General features: G+C 44.8%; 1 protein-coding gene across 3 annotated transcripts in view; it reads left to right on the plus strand.

The window, feature by feature from the left end:
• The first annotated feature begins 1,169 nt into the window (after window positions 1-1,169).
• The window catches only part of ETV6 (ETS variant transcription factor 6), a 164,933-nt gene continuing 141,348 nt past the window's right edge, over window positions 1,170-24,754 (plus strand). For all 3 annotated transcript variants that reach the window (XM_034784310.1, XM_034784319.1, XM_034784329.1), the window contains exon 1: window positions 1,170-1,613. In XM_034784310.1, the coding sequence (XP_034640201.1) occupies window positions 1,581-1,613 (33 nt within the window). In that variant the 5' untranslated portion in view covers window positions 1,170-1,580. The remainder of the gene's footprint in view (window positions 1,614-24,754) is intronic.

Below are 24,754 nucleotides of genomic sequence, written 5' to 3' on the forward strand. Positions count from 1 at the left end.
AACAATAAAAAGTAAACGACAACTTCCCTCTCCCTTCTAGGGGGGGAAAAAAATCTGCCTGAAACACCAGACCCCATTTTTTAATGGGCTGGGAATAGGGCTTTGAATATCAGACTAGCCCTGGGGAGTTGAGGACATAACTAAACTCTTTCCCGCCTCGCTCTTCTCTTAATCTCTTTGATTTTGCAATCAAATGGAAAACATTTATTTTAACATCTTGTATTGCCATTATCCTTCATTTAAAGACTCACTTGCAAGCCAGCAGCCGATTCTTTAAAATGAACAGCCCTGAAACCTAACCCATGCCAAAGGCAGTTTAGTTCTCTCCTTTGGGAAGGGGAAGTGTTACTATCCATTCTTTTTTTATGCTAAATAAATATTTTCTGGTAAGGAACTTTTCCACCTCTGATTTACTGCATAATGTCCCCTCTTCTTTCTCCCTCTGTCTCTTTGGCTAAAGGATTCTTTTCTTGTCTTATCCCCTCTATCTCTTCACTGCCCCTTCATGCTTTTGTCTCTTGTGTGTACCTCTCTGCCCAGATTTCCCTGTGTGCAGTTTGTAACCCGAGCTCCCATTTCCTGGTAGATTTTCTTAAAGAGGCAACGTTCGGCAAGCAGAACAAAGCCTATTGTTTTATTTCCTCAAATCATTTTGATCCTCACGTTGTGATCCATTTTCTTCTTTAGTCCTCGCTCCCTCTACACACACTTTACCGTTGTTAATGGTGTGTAATTTTTGAGGGGGTTGAGGAAGGCTATTCACAATTCTGCAGTTATTGGAGCAAAGATCGATGTAACATTTCCAAGCCTGACTCTCCCCTCCACGCAGATGTTTCTGCGTTTAAATTTTAACAGATCTTCGGGCAATGAACTATCAATAAAAACAATCTGTTTCTTTCCTTCTTCTATTATTCCATTTTCTTGTTTCCTGGTTTTGTCTGCACCAGGTTTGAGAACATAACTATTAAACTCCCCCTCCCTTCTCTAGTTTCACCATCAATTTGGACACCCTTTTGTGTCAGCAGATTCTCCCCTTCTTTCTCCCCCTACCTTGCCCTGCATTTATTTCCCTGTTGCCTGACGGTAACATGAGCTTTTATTTCCTGGTGGCAGGGCTCCTTTAAGAGGCAGAGCTCAGTGCTGGGAATTCACGTCAGTTTCAGCCCTGAAACTCTCAAGATCAATGAGCAAAGAGCTTTCTCTCAGTTCTGTCTTTCAGTTTCTCTCTTCCAGGAAGGAAAACATTCACGGAGAGGGGGAGAGAGCAAGAAAACCAGCCTCACCCTTCAGATCTCAAAACATAACACCGGCAAATTAAATCAAACATAGTCACCCGTTCCTTCAAAGGGAAAAAAAACCAACCAGCAACCAAACATCACAACAAAACTATGCGGGCTGCCTCTCCTAGGGGCAGATCTGCAGGATCTTTGGGGTTATTTGGAAAGATGGTTGGAGTAACTTCTCCTTAAATGATTACGTCTGTCTGTGAAGGATTTCTGGGTTGGGGAGAGGAAAGGAAAGTGGAAAAAAACTGAGAACTTCCTGATCTCTCTCTCCTTTCCCCCCCCTTTCTGTGAGACATGTCTGAGGTTCCTGCTCAGTGTTGCATCAAGGTAAAAACCCATTTTCCCATTTTGAAACCTGCCTAGATCCAGACAATGTTTGCAGCGTGGAAGATTGCAGTGGTTATATTTCTAACTGATCTCTCTTTTGGGAGGGGTGTGTGAACCGGGTTTGGGGGGGAAAGATGCAGCTTGTTTTTGCTGTTGTGCGTTACCTTTTAGTTTAACCTTGCTATCTGTTTCCTTTTCTTCTTCTTTAAATATACAATTAAATCCTTGTCATAAGCGAGCCGGGAAGTCAAGCTTGTTTTGTTTGTTTGCTGGTTGAGTTTTGGCAGTAAATACTCAGTGATTACTGGTTAAACCTGGTGTCTGATTGTCCATGAACACGAAGAGTGAATGTGAACTTTTTGTGCTTTTAGTAGGGAGGGAGAGAGGGGAAAAATAAAGGTCTCCTGCAGAAATATAAAGAGAAACATTTGCTTTATGAAAATGATAGTTTAGCATGATCAGGAAAGACCTATTTTCTTAGACTGTAATAAGTTACCGCAAATTTGAACACGTTGCGCTTGCACTAGTGTTTGATATGCAAACGCCCTACATATGGTATCTTCACAGTGTGCAAAATGTATCTGCTTTTTTTTTTTAATTTTCAAAGATGATCGGTGAGGGTTGGTTTGCTTATTTATTTATTTATTTATTTATTTCCTTCCCCAGGCGTGCACGGCATCTTGACAACTATAAACAAGTCTCAAACTATCTTGATTTCCACGGCACAAAGGGGGGGGGGGGGAAACTAGCATTGCAGTTTGGCAGTCAGGAATGCCTTTCTGTATTTGTGAATACAGTGGGGGGAACTCAGTGTAGAAGTAGTTTAGAGTTGGAGGCGTGATTTTCGTTCCTGGTGGATGGTTTAAATTAATACCTGCTACCTGGCTCCTTACAGTTTGGAGATCCTGGGTTTTGTTGTTGAGGCTGCTGCTGCTCTAAAGTTTGTAGGAAGTTTGCTGTGGTGGAAGGGATGCAGTATTTGTATTTCCACAAGCAGTGGGTTGGTGCTGTTTTTTAATCAACTGATTTGTGGCTCTCATCTATGAACATGTAGGGCAGTGTTGTGAGAGCAGAGTGCAGCACACTTTGCCTTGTGAGGGGCCTGAGCAGTGCGTTTCTTTGTGATTTGGCCTATTGAACATGCTACATGGTGAAGTTTCCCATTTTAAGTTGGAGGCGGTATAAAGCTGAGAGTGGAAAAAAATAAAGTATCCTCTCTTGTCCAGAACTTTCCTATCCAGCAGATCCATATAGATAATGATTTCTGTTTAATTACCTCTCCTCCCATTTATGTTTTAATAACTTTTGTTTCTTAAGGAGTCATTTTGTTTCACTCACAAGCTGGATAGGAATGTATTCATAACTGTTACTGCTCAGAAACATTTTATTATAGTCTATGGGTAGAAAGAAACGGTGATTGGCATAGCATTTTAAAGGTTGAACAGCCAGCAATAAAAAGTTATTTATCCCACTGAAAACAACGGAACCCTTTTTGTCCTGTATGTTTGCACATTTATGATGATAGTCTTGGATTCTGTGCAATACAACTAGAATTTGAAAACTTCTGGGCTAATTTCTCTTTCTGGGTAAACTGGGTAAACAGTGTCCTGTGAAGTCCTGTGGCATAAAGAATGTAGTTTATCTGACTTTTCATAACATGGATAGGCAAACTAGATAGTAGGGTATTGTGTGTTTTAATAGTATGGCAAAACATTTTGATACAGGGAAAATCTATACTTCTAACTAAGCCATTGATTTTTCTAACAAATCCCATAAAAACATTATATATGCTTACTGGAGATGAGATCACAAACTACTATACCAAAAACAATAGTGCTGCAAAGTAGCTCATTACTTTGTGTTAGAAATGGGGCATCTTCCAAATAAATGAGGCTTGCTCATGCTCCCACATAAGTCAGTGACAAAAGTCTAATTGATTTATGATACAGCGCACTTGGTCCCCCACATATTACTTGTGTATTTCTTACTCCATCATGCTAATAGTGAAAATATGGAAGTGTTTCATGATGCTTAAAGGGATGTCATCAAATTGATTTTTTTTTTAAAACTGACTCATTTTAAAAAGCCCTCTTTAAATACCATGGCCTGAATTTTTAAAAAGACCCATAGCGTTTTTATGAGTGTTTTTCTGCTCTCACATTGACACTGACAAGCATCTCATTAGCAAGAGAGAAACTGGTTACTATACAAGGGAAACCCTAAGTCCAACTATACACAGAGTGCTGTCACATGCACACAATAAACAAAATGAAAAAAAAAAAGATTTTTTTGGCTGACTTCTCTGTTTATAATCATTTTTACTTGTTCCTCTTAAGTACTGAAGAGGAACTTTTCAGACAGAAATGTGAATTTCAAATTGATGATATTCCTTTAAAAGTCAAACCATTCTGGATAATTTTTCTCTTTGTGTGATTGTTTAGTGTCACTGTCTTTGGACATTTGTTTCATTCAGAATAGATTCAAAGTTAATTGTAGATCAGTAACTGGAATCAAAAGAACATCTCTAAATGATGGTGTAACCATTCCAGTGCGATCCATTATTTCACTATAGCCCCATGCCAGGTTGTAGTGTGGAGTGTTTACTCAACAGCATATAAGCAAGCGTTACATTGTATTAGAAGTCTTCTGCGACACTGTCTTGTACCTTTCTGCTGTAAACAGCAAATGTTTCAGTGTTGAATTGTCTGCCTGGCAAAGGCATTTCATTAGGAACCTATGAACTGGAAGCAGTGTTGTTTATAGATATAAGTATTTTGTTAGGGCTTTTCCCTCCCCCAACAAGGAGCAAGTCAGCGTGCAATAAATTCCACAGCAACTAGTGTGGTGAACCATGGACAGCCAGAAAGAAGGGAGTGAAGGAAAGTGCTTTGTTTATAGCTGAGACCTCTTACCTCACCAGAAAAGCACTATAAGAAGATTTAGGAAGGACTTCTGGGGATGAATTTCTGGTATTACAGTGTTTGCTTGTCTGCTCTCAATCAATACAAATTCACAGTAATATCTCTCTCAAATGGCTGTTTGGGGGCGTGCGCGTATATCTATATTGATACATTTTTGGTTTGCTGCAAGTGTGTGTGTGTGTATTTATAAAAAATAATTCTCTGTGAGGGGAAAAAATGAATGCCATGGCCCTGATCCTGCAAACACTGATGCACTTGCTTAATATGCTACATTGAGTAGTCCAATTAACATCGGTCGAGTAGGAAGACAATCAAGCTGAGCATGTATAAGAGTTTGCAGGATCTGGGCCTAAGTCAGCAATGTCATTGAGAAAATAAGATTTCAGGAGTCAGGAAACACAGAGTTAAGGTCCAACCCTTCATGTTTACTGTGTTTATGCTTTAAAAATCTGATCTCTCTGTATCATTTTAAATTTGCAATTTATACATCAAGACTGGGAATCAGGAGATCTGTGTTTCTTTACCTGACTCCACTACTGTAATCTTGGGAAAGTCATGCCACTGCCCTGTGCCTCAGTTTCCCCATCTGTAAAATGAGGATAATGATATTTTTCTTTGTAAGGTGCTTTGAGCAAAGTATAATTAAGATACAGTACAGAACACATAGTATTCAGACTTGTCTTGATTTATTTTTTTAAAGATTGAGTGGCCTTTAAAGTTATGAATGTTTAACATAGAGTGGCCTAAAGCTTGTGATGGTCTCAAGTTTGAGATGAGCTCACCATCTCTATGAACTCTTGAGATGGCCCAGTGTGCTAAGTCACTCGCTGTGAATCAATCTAAAAAGACAAATGAGAAAGATTCAACTTGCTGATCTTATACATTCATTAATTTAAAACTACAGAATTTCTTCCTTATATACATACTTGTCTTTAACTGAGACAACCTTAACTCCCAGGTGTTCTGAGCTAACACGTGTTTTTAGTAAAAATACTTTGCCTTTATGTTTTCTATATACAGAGTTTGAAGCTCTCTATGTATATTAATAAGTTAACCCTTGCAACCCTTGGCCTCCAAAGCAGGTAGGTATTACTGCAGATAGGGAAACTGAGGTGTATTGAAATTAGAAGTGTCTTGTGTAAGGCCACACCGCAAATCTTTTGCAGAGCCAGGAATAGAAATCAAATGTCTGAACAGCCTCTTTTGTAGTGTTGCCAATTCTTGCAAATGTACTGTGAATCTAGTGATATTTGGTGTTTTACTTAAATTCCCAGCTCTTGGAATTATTTGATTCTGTGAGAATCAGCTTTTTTTTTTTTTTTAATGAAAGTTTCAGGCTCTCCTGTTTGTGGATAAGAGCCTAAAACCATGACCTGAGCACACCAGAAAGAATCAAAAAGCAGAAGAACCCAGAATATATTATTTATTTTAATGTTTTTATTAAAAAAAAAAAACTCTCCTGACTTTTAAGCCAATCTAATGATTTTTGGGAGTCCAACTCAATTTTTGAACACTTGGGTTGGAGATTCTGCCTACTTTATCCACAAAACTGTTTTTCATCCCTTTTTAACAAGACTTTGGTCTCAGAAGCATCTGGTACCTACAAGTGTAACTAGAGTTGCCAACTTTCTAATTGCACAAAACCAAACACCTCTGCCCGGAGGCCCCGGCTCTGCCCCGCCCCTTCTCCATCCATCGCTTGCTCTCCCCCACCCTCACTCACTTTCACCAGGCTGGGGCAGGGGGTTGGGGTGCAGGAGGGGTGAGGGCTCCGGCTGGGGGTGCAGGCTCTGGGCTGGGGCCAGGGATGAGGGGGTTGGAGTGTGGGAGAGGGCTAAGGTTGCCAACTTTCTAAGCACAAACTGAACACCTTAGCCCTGCCCCTCCCCCGAGACCCCGTCCCCCGCTCACTACATTACCCCTCCATTGGTGGCTCGCTCTCCCCCACCCTCACTCACTTTCACAGGGCTGGGGCAGGGGGTTGGAGTGTGAAAGGGGGTGAGGGCTCTAACTGGGGGTGCGGGCTCCAGGGTGGGGCCAGAAATGAGGGGTTCAGGGTGTGGGAGGGAGATCCAGGCTGGGGCAGGGAGTTGGGGTGCATGAGGGCATATGGGCTCTGGGTTGAGGGTGTGGGCTCTGGGGTGGGGCTGGAGATGAGGGGTTTGGGGTGCAGGAGGGTGCTCTGGGCTGGGGTCGAGATGTTCAGAGGGCGGAAGGGGGATCAGGGCTGAGGCAGGGGGTTGCGGTCCAGGGGTGGTGAGGCTCCAGCTGGGCATGCAGGCTCTGGGGTGGGCCCAGGGTTGAGGGGTTTGGGATGCAAGAGGGGACTCTGGGTATGGGGGGGGAGGCTCAGGGCGGGGGCAGGGTGCTGGGGTAGGGTGCTGCGGGTAGGGTGTGGGGGCAGGCTGCAGGGGTAGGGTGCTGGGTCACGGGCTTACTTCAGGCAGCTCCTGGTCAGTGGTGCTGCAGGTCTAAGGCAGGCCCCCTGCCTGTCCTGGCACCGCACTGTGCCGTGGAAGTGGCCAACAGGTCTGGTTCCTAGGTGGGAAGGAGGGGGAGGCCAGGGGTCTCTGTGCTGCTCTCGCATGCAGGCACTGGCCTGCCCCCCCCCCCCAGCTCCCATTGGTGGTGGTTCCAGCCCAATGGGAGTGTGGAGCCAGTGCTTGGGGCAGGGACAGCGTGTGGAGCCCCATGCTCCTCCCCCCCCCTCATCTCCCCCACAGCTGAGGAGCAGGACCTGCTGGCCGCTTCTGGGGTGCAGTGCAGGTAGGGACTAGCCTGTCTTAGACCCGCAGCACTGCTGACCAGACTTTTAAAACAGCCCGTTCGGCGGTGCTGACCGGAGCCGCCAGGGTCCCTTTTTGACTGGGTGTTCTGGTTGAAAACCAGACACCTGGCAACCCTAAGTGTGACTCTTTCAAAGATAAAATGCTTCCCAGGATTTTGCGGGCCAAACTGCTCTTGGTTTGAATTATCTTAAAAATCCAAATGAAAGTTTCTCCTTGCTGTTTTTCAAGGTTCACCCTGTTAAGCTTGCAGATTCGAGTTTGTTCAAACTTGACTTGTGATGTATATCTCATTGATGCTTAAAATGCAAGCTAGTTCCAAAGGCCACACTCTACTGCAACTTTCCGTAGGTAACATTTCACAAAGAAATTCATCTTGGATGTTGTTGTATACTGTGTTGATTGATATAGGCCCTGATCCTGGAATGAACTGTACATGGCTCTCATGCCTGAATGAAGCCCCATTTATGTCAATACTGATCCTCAAAGGTGTGGAGCTTCAACTGAGAGGTGCTTGTTTTAGGTCTGGAGCTAATTTATAATGATAAGAGGAGAGACTTTGTTTTAAATTTTAAGTACAAGGACCAGCGTAAAGGCTGAGCTGTCTACCTGAGTTTTAGTTTCCCAGATATCTTTTTCAGTGCTTTACTTCTATTTCATCAATGCTTTTTTTTTGGAAGGAACTTCCATTTTTTTCTCCCCAGTTTGATGAGGAACCTTGTAAATTTCATACCCTGGAACTATTCAGGTTAATGCCAGCAGAATCCTGCCACCCTTAACCAAGGCTGACTCTTTACTTGGGGGAAGATATACCCCTTAATTTGTACTGGGAAACTTCTCTATTAATGTGCAAAAAGAACAGGAGTACTTGTGGCACCTTAGAGACTAACCAATTTATTAGAGCATAAGCTACAGTCCACGAAAGCTTATGCTCTAATAAATTGGTTAGTCTCTAAGGTGCCACAAGTACTCCTGTTCTTTTTGCGGATACAGACTAACACGGCTGCTACTCTGAAACCTGTCTATTAATGTGCTGATTCATCTCACCTTGATGCCAATCAGAAAACTCCCATTAAGATCAGTGGATGCAGGTCAAACCAAAGAGACCAGACTTTAGAAATGCAAAGGTATTTAACACCCGATTAATCGCTTAACTAATTAGCACTAGCAAAATTAATCCTCATGAATCAAAATTTTGCTAATACTGTCCCAATTACACATTGGTCATTACTATTCACTATATATCCTTATAGGTTAAGTCAGTTTCCTGGGAGGCAATACAATCAAATAGCCATCCCAATCTAGCCTGGCCCAATTACATGGAAGTCACTGTAATGGTAATTTACATTTATATAGCACCTTGTGTCTCAAATAAGTTACATAGCTACATTGCCTTGGGGCGGGGGGGTGGGGGGGAAGGGAGACAGCCAAACAACGCATAGGTAATTAGAATGATTATAAGTAGAGATGAAATCTACTGTTACGCTGCGGTAAACTCCATCTCTTACAAAATGCAATAGGGGTTCTTTAATGCCTAAATTGAAGAGATCTTCAGTTTTTAAGGTCTTCTATGAAAACGTTACCTAAACTGTATGGCATTCTGCCTATCTCGAGGAAGAGCTGAGCCAACTCTGCCTAGCTGAGAATCTGGTTCCTAGGAGGTTAAAAATCCATTTTGTTCATAGTTTAAGGCCAGAAGGGACCAGTAGATCATCTAGTCTGATCTCCTGTATAACACAGGACATTAATTACCCCAGTATTGAGCACAAAACTTGGGTTAAACTAAAGCATTTCAGGCCTCAGAAAACAAAACTGTTGTGTGCCACAGGCAGAGAACAGGAGCGATTGAGATGCCACCAGTGCCCAAGTAAAAACAAAAGAAGCCACTCATTTTGGGTGCCTCAGTTTTTGGGTATTTGAGATTTATGTCTCAAGTTGGGCACCCAAAATTTAAGCCATTCAAAATTAGTGATCTCTTCTGGAAGTATTGACCTTGATATCTCTGTGCCTCCATTTCTCCATCCATGAAATGGGAATAATACCCACCTCCATGGGGGTGTTTTGAGGCTTAACTAAATACCATTTGCGATACATCATGTAAGGTCAGATCATTTATTGAGACAACCAGTGGCATAGAAGCTCTCTGATTTGTGCCCATTCCTCTCCATCATGTGGCCTCTAGGGAGGTGTCTCTTCTCCACTTGATTCTGTTGGTGAGACAGATGAGCTTTCGAGCTAATGTAGCTCGAAGTTGGTCCAATAAAAGACATTACCTCACCTACCTTATCTCTCTAATATCCTTGGACCAGCACGGCTACAACTACATTGCATATTTCTAATATAATGGTACTTAACTCCAATGGGCATTTTGGCTGGGGTACTGCAGCTATAGGTGTTTCTTCATAAACATGGTTTTCTAAAGATTATTCCTTGTCACAGCCCTTTGCTGCTTTGTTCCTTTGCTTCTCAGTTGTCACAGTGTTTTGAAAGTATTACCATGGTAAAGAAAATGTGTGTTTTCTAAGAGGTCAAATCAGGGGCAAGAGAGAAAAACAGAGATGCTCACAATGGTATCACATGTATGTCATATGGAAGATTTATATATGAGAAGCAGATAGGTGGCCCTTTAAATTGGATAAAGCCACATGGAATGCTGTGATGAGTGGCACAGAGTGTGCCTTAGAGAGTTATCCTGTACCTAATAGGCATTAGAATGGCCCTGCTGAAATACTTTCTGATTTTCACACAGTTGACTTGTGGTGTTTATTTAGTGGCTCTTGTAGTTGGATTTAGTGAGTGTAGTTTTTCTCTAGGGTTTTCCAGAGTTCTAATTCACCTTTCCCTCAGCTAAACTATTTGGTTTTCTTTCTCCATTTTTTTTTTCCTGGGGTCCTTTAAGATATTGCTTGCTTTAGGCTGCACCTATCCTGGGCCAGAAGCAGAGGTCGGAAATACTACTTATTTGTATTGCAATAATGCCCCTGGCCATCAAAGATCAGGATGCATTTTGCTAGGTGCTGTGCAGACAGACAGTCAGAAGACAATCCCTACCCCAAATTGCTCACAGTCTAGGCTATGACAAGAAGCAGCAGTCGGATGAGATTAACAACCGGGGTAAAGGAAGGAGGAAGTAAGAGTAAAGAGAGAAAGTTGTAGCATACGCTAAGCAGAGGTGTGTCCAGCTCAAATTTTGAAACCAATTCAGCTGGCTAATTAGCATGAAGCCACACTGGGCCAGATTTTTAACAGAGCTCAGGGCCAGATTTCCAAGTGCTCAGTGCCAACAGTTGGGGTGAGATTTTTCAGAATTGTTCAGCTACCCTATAGGCACCTAAATAAGTGGCTGTATTTTCAAAAATTGTCAGCAGCTTTCACTGTGATACCTATTGCCAGATTTTCAAAAGGCATCGACAGCTGATGTGCTCAGCCCTTTTGGAAATCGGGCCACTGAGGTGCCTAAATTGGAGATGGGCTCTCTTGAAAATCTGGCCCAGAGTACATCAAAAATAAAATAAAATTCTAGCCTAGGATGACACCCAGGCTAGAACATAACTTTTCTATAGGACTTCTTCAGAAGGTATCATTTTCCATATGTAGGTGTTTGGACCATTCTATTAAAATTTAATACAAATATTACTGCTATAGATGGATATATAAAGAATCTTATTGTCTACTAAATACTGTAGGTTTTAAGAATACTTCCTATGGAACACAAATGATTTTATCTGTATTAAATTATATAGGATTTTCAATAAGGACAGTTTCTAAACTCAACTGAAACTTGATTTGGCCCAATCTGCATTGGTTGGCTAAATGGAGCATAACGCCTATCATCTTACTGTTTTGGATTTCCATGTTAAAATACTGCAGTGTACTGACAGGATTGTAACATAGATAGGTATTATGTGTGGACAGGATACCAAACCATGTTACAGAACTACAATAAAGCCAACCCCAAGCATTCAAAAGTCGTAAGTCAGGCTTCAAAAATAACAAGATTGGCTTAAAAATAGTAAAATGTCGATTATTTTTATTTGCTTTATGGTTTCTGAGATCTATGAGTGCACCGGGGTCACAATTTGAAACTGTTCTCTGCAACTGAGTGCTAGAAACTTTCATTAAAAAAGTGTAATATGAAATTCTTTTCTAATCACATGACTCCAGGATCTGGGACTCTAGGAAAAGCACTAGATATTGAGAGATTCATGATAAAATCTATGAATTGGCAAAACTGGAACTATGCCAAATTCTCCAATCAGCCGGGTTATACTCTGGGATGCTTTTAGCCCATTATCTGTAAGCCACATACCTTTTTCTTCCTGTAAAAAGATGACAATGTAAGGGAAGCCTAGATTACTCACATGTGTGTCGTGAGCCTCATTTCATTAAAATATGGAAATCGCTTTGAGAGCCTCCAGTAGAAGTTGCACAGTATCAGAGAGGTATTATGGAGAAACCTTTCCTGCTTTTTAGGAATTTTATTAGAGATCTGTGCCAGGAACCCTCCCCTCAAAGGAAGTGATTCTTTTTATTCTGTCTGATTAGGATAGGAAAATGCTACAGCATGTTCTCTCTAGCCTGTTTCATGATATGGGATTAAACCCATACATGACTGAATGCTGAGTTTTACTTCACTTACATGGCTGCCAATGCCTCGTTCTGTGCGAGGAAGCCAGGGCTTTGGCGGCTGTCAAGGGATTGGGGGTGGGTGATGGGGATTGGGAAGCAGGAGTTGCTGTGTGAGGTGAGAGGGACGCACACTTGTCAGAGTCATGGTGGAGGCCAATGGTTGAGTCAATTAATAGCAGTGGGCTCCTCCCCTCCAGGGAAGCAAGGAACAATTCAAGCTGCTCCTCATCTCCTCCAGGAAAACAGTTGGTATCTAAGACCTCACGGGAGACTGCTAGCTATTTTACTAGAGGTGAGAAGGGCATGCAGGGGCTTGACCTTAGTTGTTTTCTCTAGGGAAGGGGAGTTTCCCATTCCTGCTAACAGTCCTGGGATGACAACTGGAGTGCTAGCTCCCAGGGATGGGTGCTTATGAACCCAGGAATGACTGGCCAAAGGTATGGCAATATTTTTCTCATTTGACTACACAGGTTGTTGTGTCACCATCAACTGACTTCAGCAAATGGAGACTTTGGGAGAGGATCCAGGGAGAAGCATGGGAAAGGCCTGACATGAGAGCGGGTTACACACTTTCAAATGTTTAATGGCACATGGCCTGAGTTACATGCTGTATGTTGCATTGTATTAGCTCTGTCAGGGTTCATCTTCTCAAATGCATAGGTAATTTGACTCCTTGATCCAGGGCTGATCTGAAAAGTCTGGGAGGTGAAAGGACTTTCACCATCCAAGTCTTGCAGTGCACTCAGCGAAGAGCTAGTGCAAGCATACATATGTGCACGCTGATACTATTTAGGGTTACCATATTTCAACAATCAAAAAAGAGGACGGGAGGAGACCCGCCCTAGCCCCGCCCCTGTCCTACCCTAGCCCCGCCCCTGCCCCTTCCACTCCCTCCCACTTCCTGCCCCCTCAGAACCCCCAACCCTCCCCCCCACGCCTTGTCCCCTGACTGCCCCCTCCTGGGACCCCTGCCCCTAACTGCCCCCCAGGACTCCACCCCCTATTTATGTACAGGCGTGACTACCTGCCCTTTCCTGGTTACTATACGCAGCCAGTCAATGGTCTCCAAGATGTTAACTTCTTCATTTCCTCCTCATCTTGTGTCTTTGGTATTAAAATCGTTCTATTTTTCTTAAATTCATCTGGTACCTGTCTATTTAGAAACCATATATTAAAAATTTTTGTAAGTATTAAGGAGTCTAAATTAAAAATATCCCACAAATTGCTCACTTTTACTTTATCTGGGCCAGGAGCACTATCTTTTCTTATTTCTCTTAAAGCTATTCTAATCTCATCCACAGAGATCGGACTCATTAATATATCATTATCCGCATTCTCTGTGGATGATGGCCACCCTATCATATTACCATGTCCAATTGTTCCCAAAATATTTACATAGTATTCCTCAATTTCTTTCATAGGGATAGCACACTTAGCCTTATCTGGCTCTCTCATTATAATGCGAGTCAATCTTCTTCTATCCTTATCAAATAATTGTTGATAGAATTTATACTTAGCTTTCTTTGTAGCATATCTCCTAATTGCATTAAATTGCTTCCTTCTCCCCTCCTTTCTCATCTTCCCTTTTCCTTTATTCCTCAACTCTATTTGACTTTCATTTCTAGGGTCCTTTCCCTCTACTAATGAATAACATAATTTTTCCAACACTGCCCATCCGAGAGCTTTTGTTAAATCCTCCTTTAATAATCCTTCAATTTCCCCTAAACTATTTATTATTTCCCTTCCCTCCCTACTTTGTTTTCCCCGTTTACATATTTTCTCCACTAAATCCACTTCTGGATGTCCTTTTAGTGGGAAAATCCTCTCTCTTGGGGGCGGAATTTCTAATATATTTACTCTAATGTCCTCTACCTCAGTCACTTCCTCCCTATCTCCTGATACCACTAACTTCTTCTTTGCTAATTCTCATCTTTTATCTGATATTTGTTTATTCGTTTTGGTCCTCATCTCGCTCTCAATACATTTATTTATATTCCTTTTCCCAATATATTTCCTTTCCAACTATATAAGCTGCGCAACCTCATCTTTGGTCCATATACGAGATCTAGTTGATCCCTCTTTGATCTTACTTTTAGCAGCCATATCTTCTTTTCTTTGCTCATTCCTCACAGCAGGGTGTCTATGTCTACAGTGTTGGCTCAATCCAGATCTAGTATGAAAACCAAGCCCACAGACCGAGCACGTATGGCTCTTCATTGGGGTATCCACCTTCTTGGGTATGCACTTGGGGTAGTGGCAAGCTATATTATGATATTGAGAAGATTTTCCACATTTACTACATACAACTCGTATGGCTTTACTTTTATGAACCACATTAATGTGTTTGGCCCATTTACCAAATGTTGGTAATATCTGGGGACATATTGGACAATTAAAACTATCAATGGGATACTCTAAATAAAAAACCCCATCCTTCCACGAACTACTTTCTAATATATTTATATTACTACCAGTACTGTTAAGATCCTTATTACGATCCCTATTAAAATCAGTACTTGGTCTAAAACTATTTAATAAACTAGACCCATTAACTAAATGAGCATTAAGATATCCCGATTCCCTAACATATGGATCATCAAATGTACTTAAATACTTAAAATCTGGATTAAAACTGTCCATAGTTAAATCATTAAAAGTGTCCCTTGTAAAAACCATCGGTAAGATAGATAAAATCTCCTCACCATGATCATCACAAACATTCTCCTCTACCTCCTCTCCATGCTCCACTGGGAGGACTTGATTCTCACTCTCATGCTCATGAGACTTCATTATAGTCCACACCATTTTATCCATTGGTCCAGCGACCCTGATCACACCCCTAATATATTTAACACTGTCAGCCGGGGCATCAAAGCCAACAGCGGGGGCGTTATTAACCCGGTCCAACGCCAATCCGGTATAAAAATATAAATTACTTTTTTCCATAGCTAAAAGATTTACCGTTCTCAGGGGGAAACTAACCCTTTCCAGGGGGAAACTAACCCGTACCTGGGGGAGACTACCCTTACCAGGGGGAATCTAACCCTTACCAGGGGGAGTCAACCCGTACCTGGGGGAGGCTACCCTTACCAGGGGGGCATCCATGTGGTACCATATGGGGCTGCCCAACCCCGTCCCACACCCCACTGAATGTGGGATGTGGGTTCGTCCTCCGCAATCCGCCTGGCTATCCAAGCCAGTTACCGACTCTCACCACGAGGAGGTAGCGGTTGGACTTGCAATCCAGAGGCTTTCCTCAAAGAGGGGTCCCAAACAGCATAATGTCGAGCTCTAACGGGCGTGTGAGAAAAGGCTCAGATCTTGGTAGGGGTTGCCCCTATTGACCGGGCTCACGCTCACCCCCACCTCACCGATAACCCATTCTCTCACTACCCTCAGGCAATGTTTCCGTCCAAGCCCGACAGCTGAGAGGGTCCAGAGACGCATGGAGAGCCATTAAGAGAGCCTCCCTGTGCCTTGTCCCCTAACTGCCCCCTCCTGAGGCCCCCCCCACCTGTACTCTGCCCAAAACCTTACACCCCCAAGCCCCAGACAGCCCCCCCCCCGAACTCCAGACCCATCCAACCCTCCTCCCTGCTCCCTGTCTCTTGACTACCCCCCCCGAACCTCCCTGCTGCTTCTCTGACCCCCGGCCCCCTTACTGTGCTGCAGAGCAGCGCGCTTGACAGCGGGGGAGGGGAGCAGGGTTGGAGCTCCAGACTGCCGGAGGCCGAGCCGACGGCCGGCGATCTGTGAATGCAGGGTGGGGGGAGGGAGGGAGGGAGAGGAGGGGAGTGGTGTCAAGTTGCAGGAGAGAGGAGGGGGGATGTGGAGGAAGGGCTTTGGCTGCCGGAGCCCCCTGCGAGTGGCACCATCCGGCCGGCTGCCCTGTAAGCCCCGCACGCTCTGCATGGGGGGGAGAAATCCGGACATTGACAGATTCTCCCCGGACGCTATTTTTAACTGAAAAAAGCCGGACATGTCCGGGGGAATCCGGACGAATGGTAACCCTAATACTATTATCCTCTGAGATGCAGGGAAATCTAACTTGAGATGCGTTCTTCAGGTACACATGGGAGAAACAGGGAAGTGTGCAGAGGATTCCAGAAGCACCTAGGAGGGAATTGTCCCTTTGGAGGCTCCAGAGGCTACGGGAAGGAGGTGCACAATTACCCCTTCTCTGCTACAGCGAACAGCGAGCTGCCCTTTCTGTCACTGGCTTGGCAGAGCAGAGCTCCCCCACACCTCACCCTCCTCCTTGGTGGGAACAGGGAGAACTTCCTCTCCTGTTTGGTCTACTTTAACCACCAGTTAAGAATTCATCTTGCAACCTGGAGCCAAATTTCAGGTAATGGCAAATGCAGTCCTGAATGAGCTTTTGGGGGAAGAAAAGAGAAAATTCCATACACTAAAAAGCTTGTCCAGAGGTCTCATAGGAGTAATCTCATTAAAACTGGTACTCAACACTTAACCCTCCATCTTGGTCCTAAGCAACCATCTGCCTGCCCTCTTGGGGTCTCTCATTATTTGTAACTAGCAAGAGTTCTGAGTGAGAATCGGAATATTTTAAGAAGTCTAGTCTATTAGGCAGTGGACTAGAAGGAGGCTAGTTTTGTTGGTGTACTTCTTCAGGTTCAAGAAAGGGAGTGAAAATAAACCCTTCAGAGAATACATGGAAGGGGAATTCCAGCTTAGCCTTTGAAAAAGCAGAAGTTGTCTGGTATTGAGGAAGAGGCATTGTTCACTTCCAGGAGTCGTATTTGGGTTGAAGTATGCCTTTCCAAAGGTCTTTGAGGTCCCATTGCTATTAATTTGAAATATGTTTCTGAACTCTTCAGCGTTAGCCCTCTTATGTGCATGATAAATGGGAAGACAAAAGCTGGAGCGGAAAATGACCTGTCTGAGAAATGGAGGAGATTGTATTTGTTGTAGCTCTTTTTCCTTTAGTTACTTTCCCCCCGCATTCCCGTCCTGCCAAAGTCTGTGTGCAGTGAACTGATGCACATCTATGCTCCCTGTAATATTAGCCCCATGATCATCCACCAGCTCTCTTGCAGCTTCTCTGCTGGAGTTGTGCCCTGACTGGCATTTTCAGAGTCGGGCACTGAAGTTGCTGCTTTCACCGTCTGGCCATAATTGAGCTGCCTTGTTCAGGCAACTGCTTCATTTGCAGAGACCTTTGGGCAGAGCTCCCATGGTGAAAAGTTAACAAGAGCACTTTTGTCCCCCTTTATTTTATCCTTTATACTCAATTCCCATTTTGAATCCCAGCCATGGGAATCTTGTGCCTCATCCCTGCTGGGCTGAGGCTGGAGAGAGAACATGAGCATCACAGATGTTACGCGGTCACTTGATGGAAGGGGCATTTTGCTGGTTCAGCACCCACAGTATTTGGATATGCAGCCTAGGGCACTATCCTAAACCTAGCACAAGCCTCCTTGTTCAAGATGAGTTAATATAGTTCTAATGGATAGAAAAGAATAGACTGTGATTGTACCTCGGCACCTTTAATACAGAGTGTTAACCTGCTTTCTATATGAGGTACTTATATGGCCGCCATTACCATGGTAACAGAGTACCTCACCATCTTTCATATATTTATTATCACAACACCCTGGTGAGTAGGGAAGTGCTATTAACCCCTTTTCACAGATGGGGAACAGATTGACTGAGGGTATGTCTGTCTACACAGCAACTAGACAGCTGCCTGTGCCAGCTGCCTTGGGCTCAGGCTGCGGGGCTGTTTCATTGGTGTGTAGACTTCTTGACTTGTGGTGGAACCCAGGACCCTGGGTCCTGGAAGCCTACCCACCAATGAAACAGCCCCACAGCCGGAGCTGGGTCGGCTGGCATGGGCCAGCCACAGGTGTCTAGGTGCTGTGTAGACATACCCTGAGTGATTTGCCTGAAAGTCACACAGAGACTTTAACCCAGGTCTTCCAAGTCCTAAGCTGGTGTGCTGCCCTAACCCACTGGACCATCCTCCTCCCTTTCTACTTAGCTACACCCGTTTAATGTGCAACAACTCCAATACCAGTGCTGAAGTGACCGTAGGCAAAACAGCAAATGTCCATGTTCAGCCGTAGCTCAGATGCTATCTTGGGTCTGAGAACCTGTCTTATTAGGAGAGAGAATACTGGTCAAAAGTAACCCCTAATATTTTGAAAAAGGGCCAGGCTATCTTTTAACTGCTACCTGAACAGTCGCCTTAAAATGGCTAGCATGGCATAGAAAGGAGGGGCTTCTCCAGTAGTGCCCTTTCTTCAGAATACTTACTGTGGGTAGAAAAATTATTAATTCTAAGATGTATAATAAACTAATACTGACCATGGCTGGGGGGATAACCTAGAATAGAAGAGTGTAGTCTTATTTTCCCTATGGGAGCTAAGAGTATTCAGTACACCGGGACCACTTATGGGATGGTCTTCATCCTATGATGCATCTCAGATAATAGATAAAATCTACTAGAGCTGAAGATGCACATGCTAAATTAATTGTCTCCCTGAAATAGGCATTGGAGTTCTCCCTAAGACACCAGAGGGAGAAAGGTGCGGCCTGTGCTATTTATGATAGTCTGGGGAAGTGGTGGTAACAGAGAGATAAGGCCCACCACTTTATGGTTCATTGGCCCACCACTTTATTCAGCAGACTCCAAACCTGCTGATTTTCACTGGTTCAGAGATCATCTGTGCTTTGCCAACTACACCATTAGGTATATTATTGATAGTGCCAGCTACAGCAGAGAACAAACTACTGTAACAGCTCTCTCATCTTGTCTGGGCTCATTTGGGTTTCCTCTCCTGCTACTCACCCACCACCATCTGCTTTGCAGAGTAGACCTCAAGTAGTTGTTCCACTGTGGAGACAACTCTGAAATACTAAAGCCCCCATTACCACAGTATCTCAGCACCTAACATTCTTTTAATGTATTTATTGTCACTACATCCCTGTGAAGTAGGGGACTTTTTGTTAATTATCCTCAGAGTCCACCACCTTTTTTTTTTTTTTTCGTTTGAATGATATCATGAGGTGAAAATATTCAAACAGCAGGAAGGTTGTTTCCTTAGTTTCTAGACCAGAGGTTCCCAAACTGTAGTGTAGGGTACAACAATGATCTACAGAATGTGTATTTGTCTGTGGATGCTTGATTAGTCATGTGGTGCTGGCTCTCCTATTTGTCTCCCATTGCTAGTTTAAAGAAGCTTTTCCTAATTTTAATTTACCATGTAAGCAATTGTTGTGGCTGACACAAGGATTATTCAATAGTGAATGGGAGGAGAGGTGGGTCCATGACATAACGAATGAGAACATCAACCAGACAATCTCTCTGTTGGGATGTCGTCCATATTGTGCAAAGAGAGAAAACCCTCCTCACCCAGAGTCGGATCCTGCTCTGACTTACACATTGGGTATGTCTACACTGCAATAAAAAAACCCGATAACACCGAGTCTCAGAGCCCAGGTCAGGTGATTCGGGCTCAGGCCATGGGGCTAAAAATTTCAGTGTAGGTGTTCAGGCTCGGGTTGGAGCCCAGGCTCTGAAACCCATCCTCCCCAGGGGGTCTCAGAGCCTGGCTCCACTCCGAGCCTGAACATCTACACTGAAATTTTTAGCTCCCAAGCCCAAGTCAGCTGACCCAGGCCAGCCGTGACTGTGCTGCAAGTGTTGTACTGGAGTGTAGATATACCCGTAGCCTGAAGTCAATGGGTTGCTCAGGGCAGGGCCTGGCTTCCAATGCATGTTTAAAGCTGAGCATGGAAGTACAATTTTTATTCATATATTTAAAAAAGATTGCAGGGACATTTGGAAGGGAGGCTGCTAGAAACCGGGGGTGTGTGTGTGTGTGCTCCATTTTGGTTGCTGTGCATGTAAAATCTACAAGCCAGAACCGGACCAGCCCTAGCATTTTTGACAGGTCAGTAAAACATTGTCACCAAGCCCCAATATTACTGACTCTTGCCCCACCCTCCTCAAAAATTAATTGATTCATCCTCCATGCTTTTGAACTAGATTAGGTAATCATGTGTCCCTGAAAACTGGGGAAGTTCTTGTTTTCAGAGCTTACCCCTGTCAGAAGTGTCCTGTCCTGGTTTTTGCAAGCCCCTACAGATTGGTCACCTGAAGAAGTGGCAATTGGTCACCAGCTGAGCTGGTGAAATTGACAGGGGGTTGGGTGAACACCATGCATTTCAAGGACTGTCATGTAATAGGAACACGGGATATAGGGCTGGAAGGTTCTTCCTGGATCACTGAGTCCAAGCCACTCGTATGGCAGGCAACCTTGTCAAATAACCCCATAATGTTGCCCCCCTGACCACCATACAGCCTCCCAGTCAGCATCCCCATACAACCCATCCTTCCCCACATGCAGTCAAATCCATATTTAGTCTGAAACACCAGGTACTGTTACAAGTGCTGAGCCCATAGGCTGCTCAGATCCATACATAGAGGGCTACTGATCTAAATAGGGATCTGGTGTCTGTACTTCTTTTTACCTGTCCTGAGCCACAGGTGAGAATGGGATTGTGGCAGGTTATGCGGGAGAGGTAGGAAGGAGGACAAAAGGAGCAAGAGGGAGGTGACCCAAAGAACTGAGAGTCAATGGAATGAAGAAATTAATGGGTATGGCAGAGGGAGAGTGATATATAAAAGGAAGGGAAGAGGAATTAGCTAGGAAGGCAAATGCAAGCTGTTGAGTCCACTGTGGACGCCTCTATGCAAAGCTTAATGAGTTTATATAGTGCTCAGATACTAAAGTGATGGGCTCCCTAGAAATATCATTGAAAAAGAGAGAAATATTCTGTAAGAAATGGTCATTTAGAAGCTGACCAATATGGGCCAGGCCTTGTGATCTATTTCTTGCTCTCTGTTGTTGTTGGTTTCCTCAGCAGTGGAAACCTGACAGTGTAAGTTTGAGGAGAAATCATTTTTTTAGAAATGTTTGGGCCTTTATGATGACCCTTATCCCAACCGTTCAGAAAATGTATAGGGGCTTTCCTGTTCCTGACTCTGCTTCTTGACCCTGACCTCCTTTGGTGTAAAATGCTTTGATCTGTTCTGTTTCTAATTACCTTAGCCTCTCTTCAGAGTTTCTCCAGATTTGGCTGGTGAAGAGCATGAAAAATAATCAGGTCCTTAAAGAATTCAAGTGCCATGTGCCGTTTTCAGCCACACACTCCCTGTGAGCAAAAAGCCCATTGAGCCACAGAGCTGTGCTATGCCCAGGATTTTGTGATCTTCTGTGTTATTGAGAAATCTCCTTGGCATTTCACACTTCTGGATACAAACAATTACAAGAGCTTTCATGCTTCAGGTCCTTAGAATGTAAGCTCTTTGGGGCAGGGCCTCTCTTTAGTTATGTGCGTACAGTGCCTAGTACAATAGGGATTGGGGCTGCTATGCTCAACTGCAATGCAAACCATAAGAGACTGGCAGGCTTCAGGATGGAATGTCCCCCAGTTCTGAGCTCTGGTCAAGTGTCAGTAGTCTCTTGGTCTATCCAAGGCCGTGATCAAGTGTCTTGATGTTTTTGGTCTTTTGGCCTTGAGATGAAAACCTTGTCTGTGTTTCTGGGACCTTGAAGTGAAAAAATTCTCTAAATTACACAGACACACATCCTGCATTTATTTTATATTCTAAACACCTCCTTGGGGAAACCTGGCTGCTATCAGCGAGATGCTAATGGGCTAGATGGAGCATTGCTGTGTTCTGGCATGGTACTTGATTTTAGCACTGCTGAATAACTGCAATGAGCAGGTACTACAGTGGAGATGTCCGTTCAGGCTTTCCTATATTACCCCATCAGTGTGTCTTGTCTCTGGCCTGGAGGGCCCCTGACTAGATTTGGTGGTTCCAACTCTATGCCCATGCAATCCCGGGCTTTACTGCACAGATTGCCAATAGTCAGGGCCATGAAAGAAGAAATAGTGTTTGTTGGTGTAGTAGTTCCGGGGTGGGGCTCGTCCCTTCCTGGGGCGCCTGAAAGCCAGGCCGCCCCGCTACAAAGCGAATAACAGTTCTGAGCTCAGGCCCTTTGTGCAGGGGCTGAGCACACAGTTAACAGTTCTGAGCTCAGGCCCTTTGTGCAGGGGCTGAGCACACAGTTAACAGTTCTGAGCTCAGGCCCTTTGTGCAGGGGCTGAGCACACAGTTAACAGTTCTGGGCTCAGGCCCTTTGTGCAGGGGCTGAGCACACAGTTAACAGTTCTGGGCTCAGGCCCTTTGTGCAGGGGCTGAGCACACAGTTAACAGTTCTGAGCTCAGGCCCTTTGTGCAGGGGCTGAGCACACAGTTAACAGTTCTGAGCTCAGGCCCTTGGTGCAGGGGCTGAGCAGACAACTAGCAGTTCTGCGCTCAGGCCCTTGGTGCAGGGGCTGAGCAGACAATTAGCAGCTCCGGCCCTGGGTTAGGGCAGGGCTGCACACCAATAGTCAGTCAGTGGCCCAGGCCTTGTAGCAGGGGCTGGGTCAGTTTGGGTTAGCCCAGGCCCTAGGTCAGGGCGGGGCAGCAAATCAATAGTCAGTCAGGGGCCCAGTTTGGGTTAGCCCAGGCCCTAGGTCAGGGCGGGGCAGCAAATCAATAGTCAGTCAGGGGCCCAGGCCCCCTTGGACAAGGAGGAGGAGAGACTGCCACCCGGCGCGGGGTGGCAGGGGGGAACACAGGCCCACCCACTCCACTGTGTTCCAGCCCGGGGCCCTATCCGCAGCAGTCCGTCTGCCGCGCAGTCAGTGGGGATCCTGACCGCAACACACTGACATGGGTTCAGGGTCTGCTATCCCCGGGCCACTTCCCATCTCCTCCTCCATGGGTACCTGCTCCTCCTGGGGTCCGTCTGCTGGGTCACAGATCATGGGCTCCTCCGGGCCCCGAGCACCAGGTAGGTGTGTCGCTCCCTCTGGGCCCTCGGCGGGGGGAAGCTCAAACCGCTCCTCAGGGTACCGGGCTCTCGGCAGGCTCGGCCAGTCCTCCTCAGGGTACCGGGCTCTCGGCAGGCTCGGCCAGTCCTCCTCGGGATACCGGGCCCTCGGCAGGCTCAGGTCCGCGGGAGCTCGGGCACCAGCGTCTGTCCTCTCCCGCTGCCGGCCAGCTACTGAGCGCTGGGGCCTGGCCTTTATACTTCCTGTCCCGCCCCTTGACTTCCGGGGGGCGGGGACAGGCCGCAGTGGCTCCGCCCACTCTGGCGGCTTTTCTGGCTCATCACTTCCTGGGGTGCCTGGAAGCCAGGCCGCCCCGCTACAGTTGGGTAGGTGAGATTTATTTTTCCATGGAGACCAGTTAAGGAGGTAGCCAGGCTGAAACCACCAAAAGTTTTCTCTCAAACACACTTTACCAGTAAGCGTTCCTAGAACCCAGTGAATATAAAGCTTTGCTTCGATGCAAGTGAAGCATCTATCTGCTCACACTTGCTTTATTTAAATGCAGATGGCAGGCAACTGAAACTGAAAGGTGAACTGCCAAAAGAGCAAATAAAGCCACAAGAGAGAGTGTGTGTGTGTATGTGTACGCACACCCTTTGCCAAACGGTTAAATACATCTAATGCAGCAGTGTAGCAATTAAATAAGGTGGAAACTCAGACTCTTGGTGAGTGAGTGTCTTCCATTAATGGGTTGAAATGGAGCCTGCATGGAAATACACTATTAATTATCAGAAAGCATAGTAAGAGAACGATATACACCTATCAATGATGTGAGCAATAGAATGTGCCAAGTCAAACCTATCAGCTTGAACCATATGGCTTAACACTGCGCTGCAAATGGGCAGCATTTGGTTCTGCCAAGTTACTAGCTGGGTTGCTCGAGTAGTACACAAGAGCCATATCCTACAAGAGGTCAAGTATCTTCTACTACCTGTTGGTTTCGGTGGAAGCTGAGCACTTTTCGGGAGGCACTCCACACCATGCAGGATAGGACCCAAATCATCCAAGCAACACTGCTGCTTGCTGAAATGGAAAACAAGCTATACACACACAGTCCCTCTCCTTCCCTCCCAGAATATTTAAGGGACTGATATGGTGTGTCTATTTTTTTTGTTTGTTTTTAACCTAGATATAGCCTAGGTTAATGATAGAGGCCACAAATTATTGGCATCTGATTTCTGTTTGTCCTACATAAGTGAGTTTCCTCAGTCTGGCTCTTTGTGGACATATGTCCACAAAAGCTACGCGCACAACTTGCAGCAATCACTACATTTGCATTATGGTCTTGTCTGAGGGGACATCTATGCTGCAAGTGGACATGTCAGACGTTCTAAGTATGTATTCAGGCAGCTAGTCCATCCCACTGTTGCAGCCACGCTGCTATTTTTAGTACACTAACTCAATCACAGCTAGCAGGTGTACACCTACTTGAGCTGGGAGTTACACCTCCATCCTGCCCCAGCGGTCACTAGGTTCAGTTTTAAAACTGGATAGATCCTAAGAGGACAGACTCTTCTTTGGCTATTCCAAAGTCCGAGTTAGAAAACTGAGACACTACATCCACTATCAAAACATGGTTACAAAAATGCAAGAAAATTCTTGAGAGATGCATACGACTCAGGGACATGATGTTTCTCGTCGTTGAAGTAAATTAGCTTTAATATTCCATAGAAACAGAGTGTGTAAAGTTAAGCATTCAGCAGACAGGATATAAGTTTTCATGCACAAATTGATCTCTGACCCCTTGTGTATGCATAACACCACACTCTGCAGCTACACGATCACAGATTGTCTCTCAGGTACTGCAGAATGTCGTTCATTCCCCACCCTCTAATATGGTAGCCTGTAGCATGAACACCTGTCTAAGGCTACATCTACACTACAGGGG

This window comes from Trachemys scripta, chromosome 1 (genome assembly GCF_013100865.1).
Source record: "Trachemys scripta elegans isolate TJP31775 chromosome 1, CAS_Tse_1.0, whole genome shotgun sequence".
In the NCBI taxonomy this organism is placed as follows: Eukaryota; Metazoa; Chordata; order Testudines; family Emydidae; genus Trachemys; species Trachemys scripta.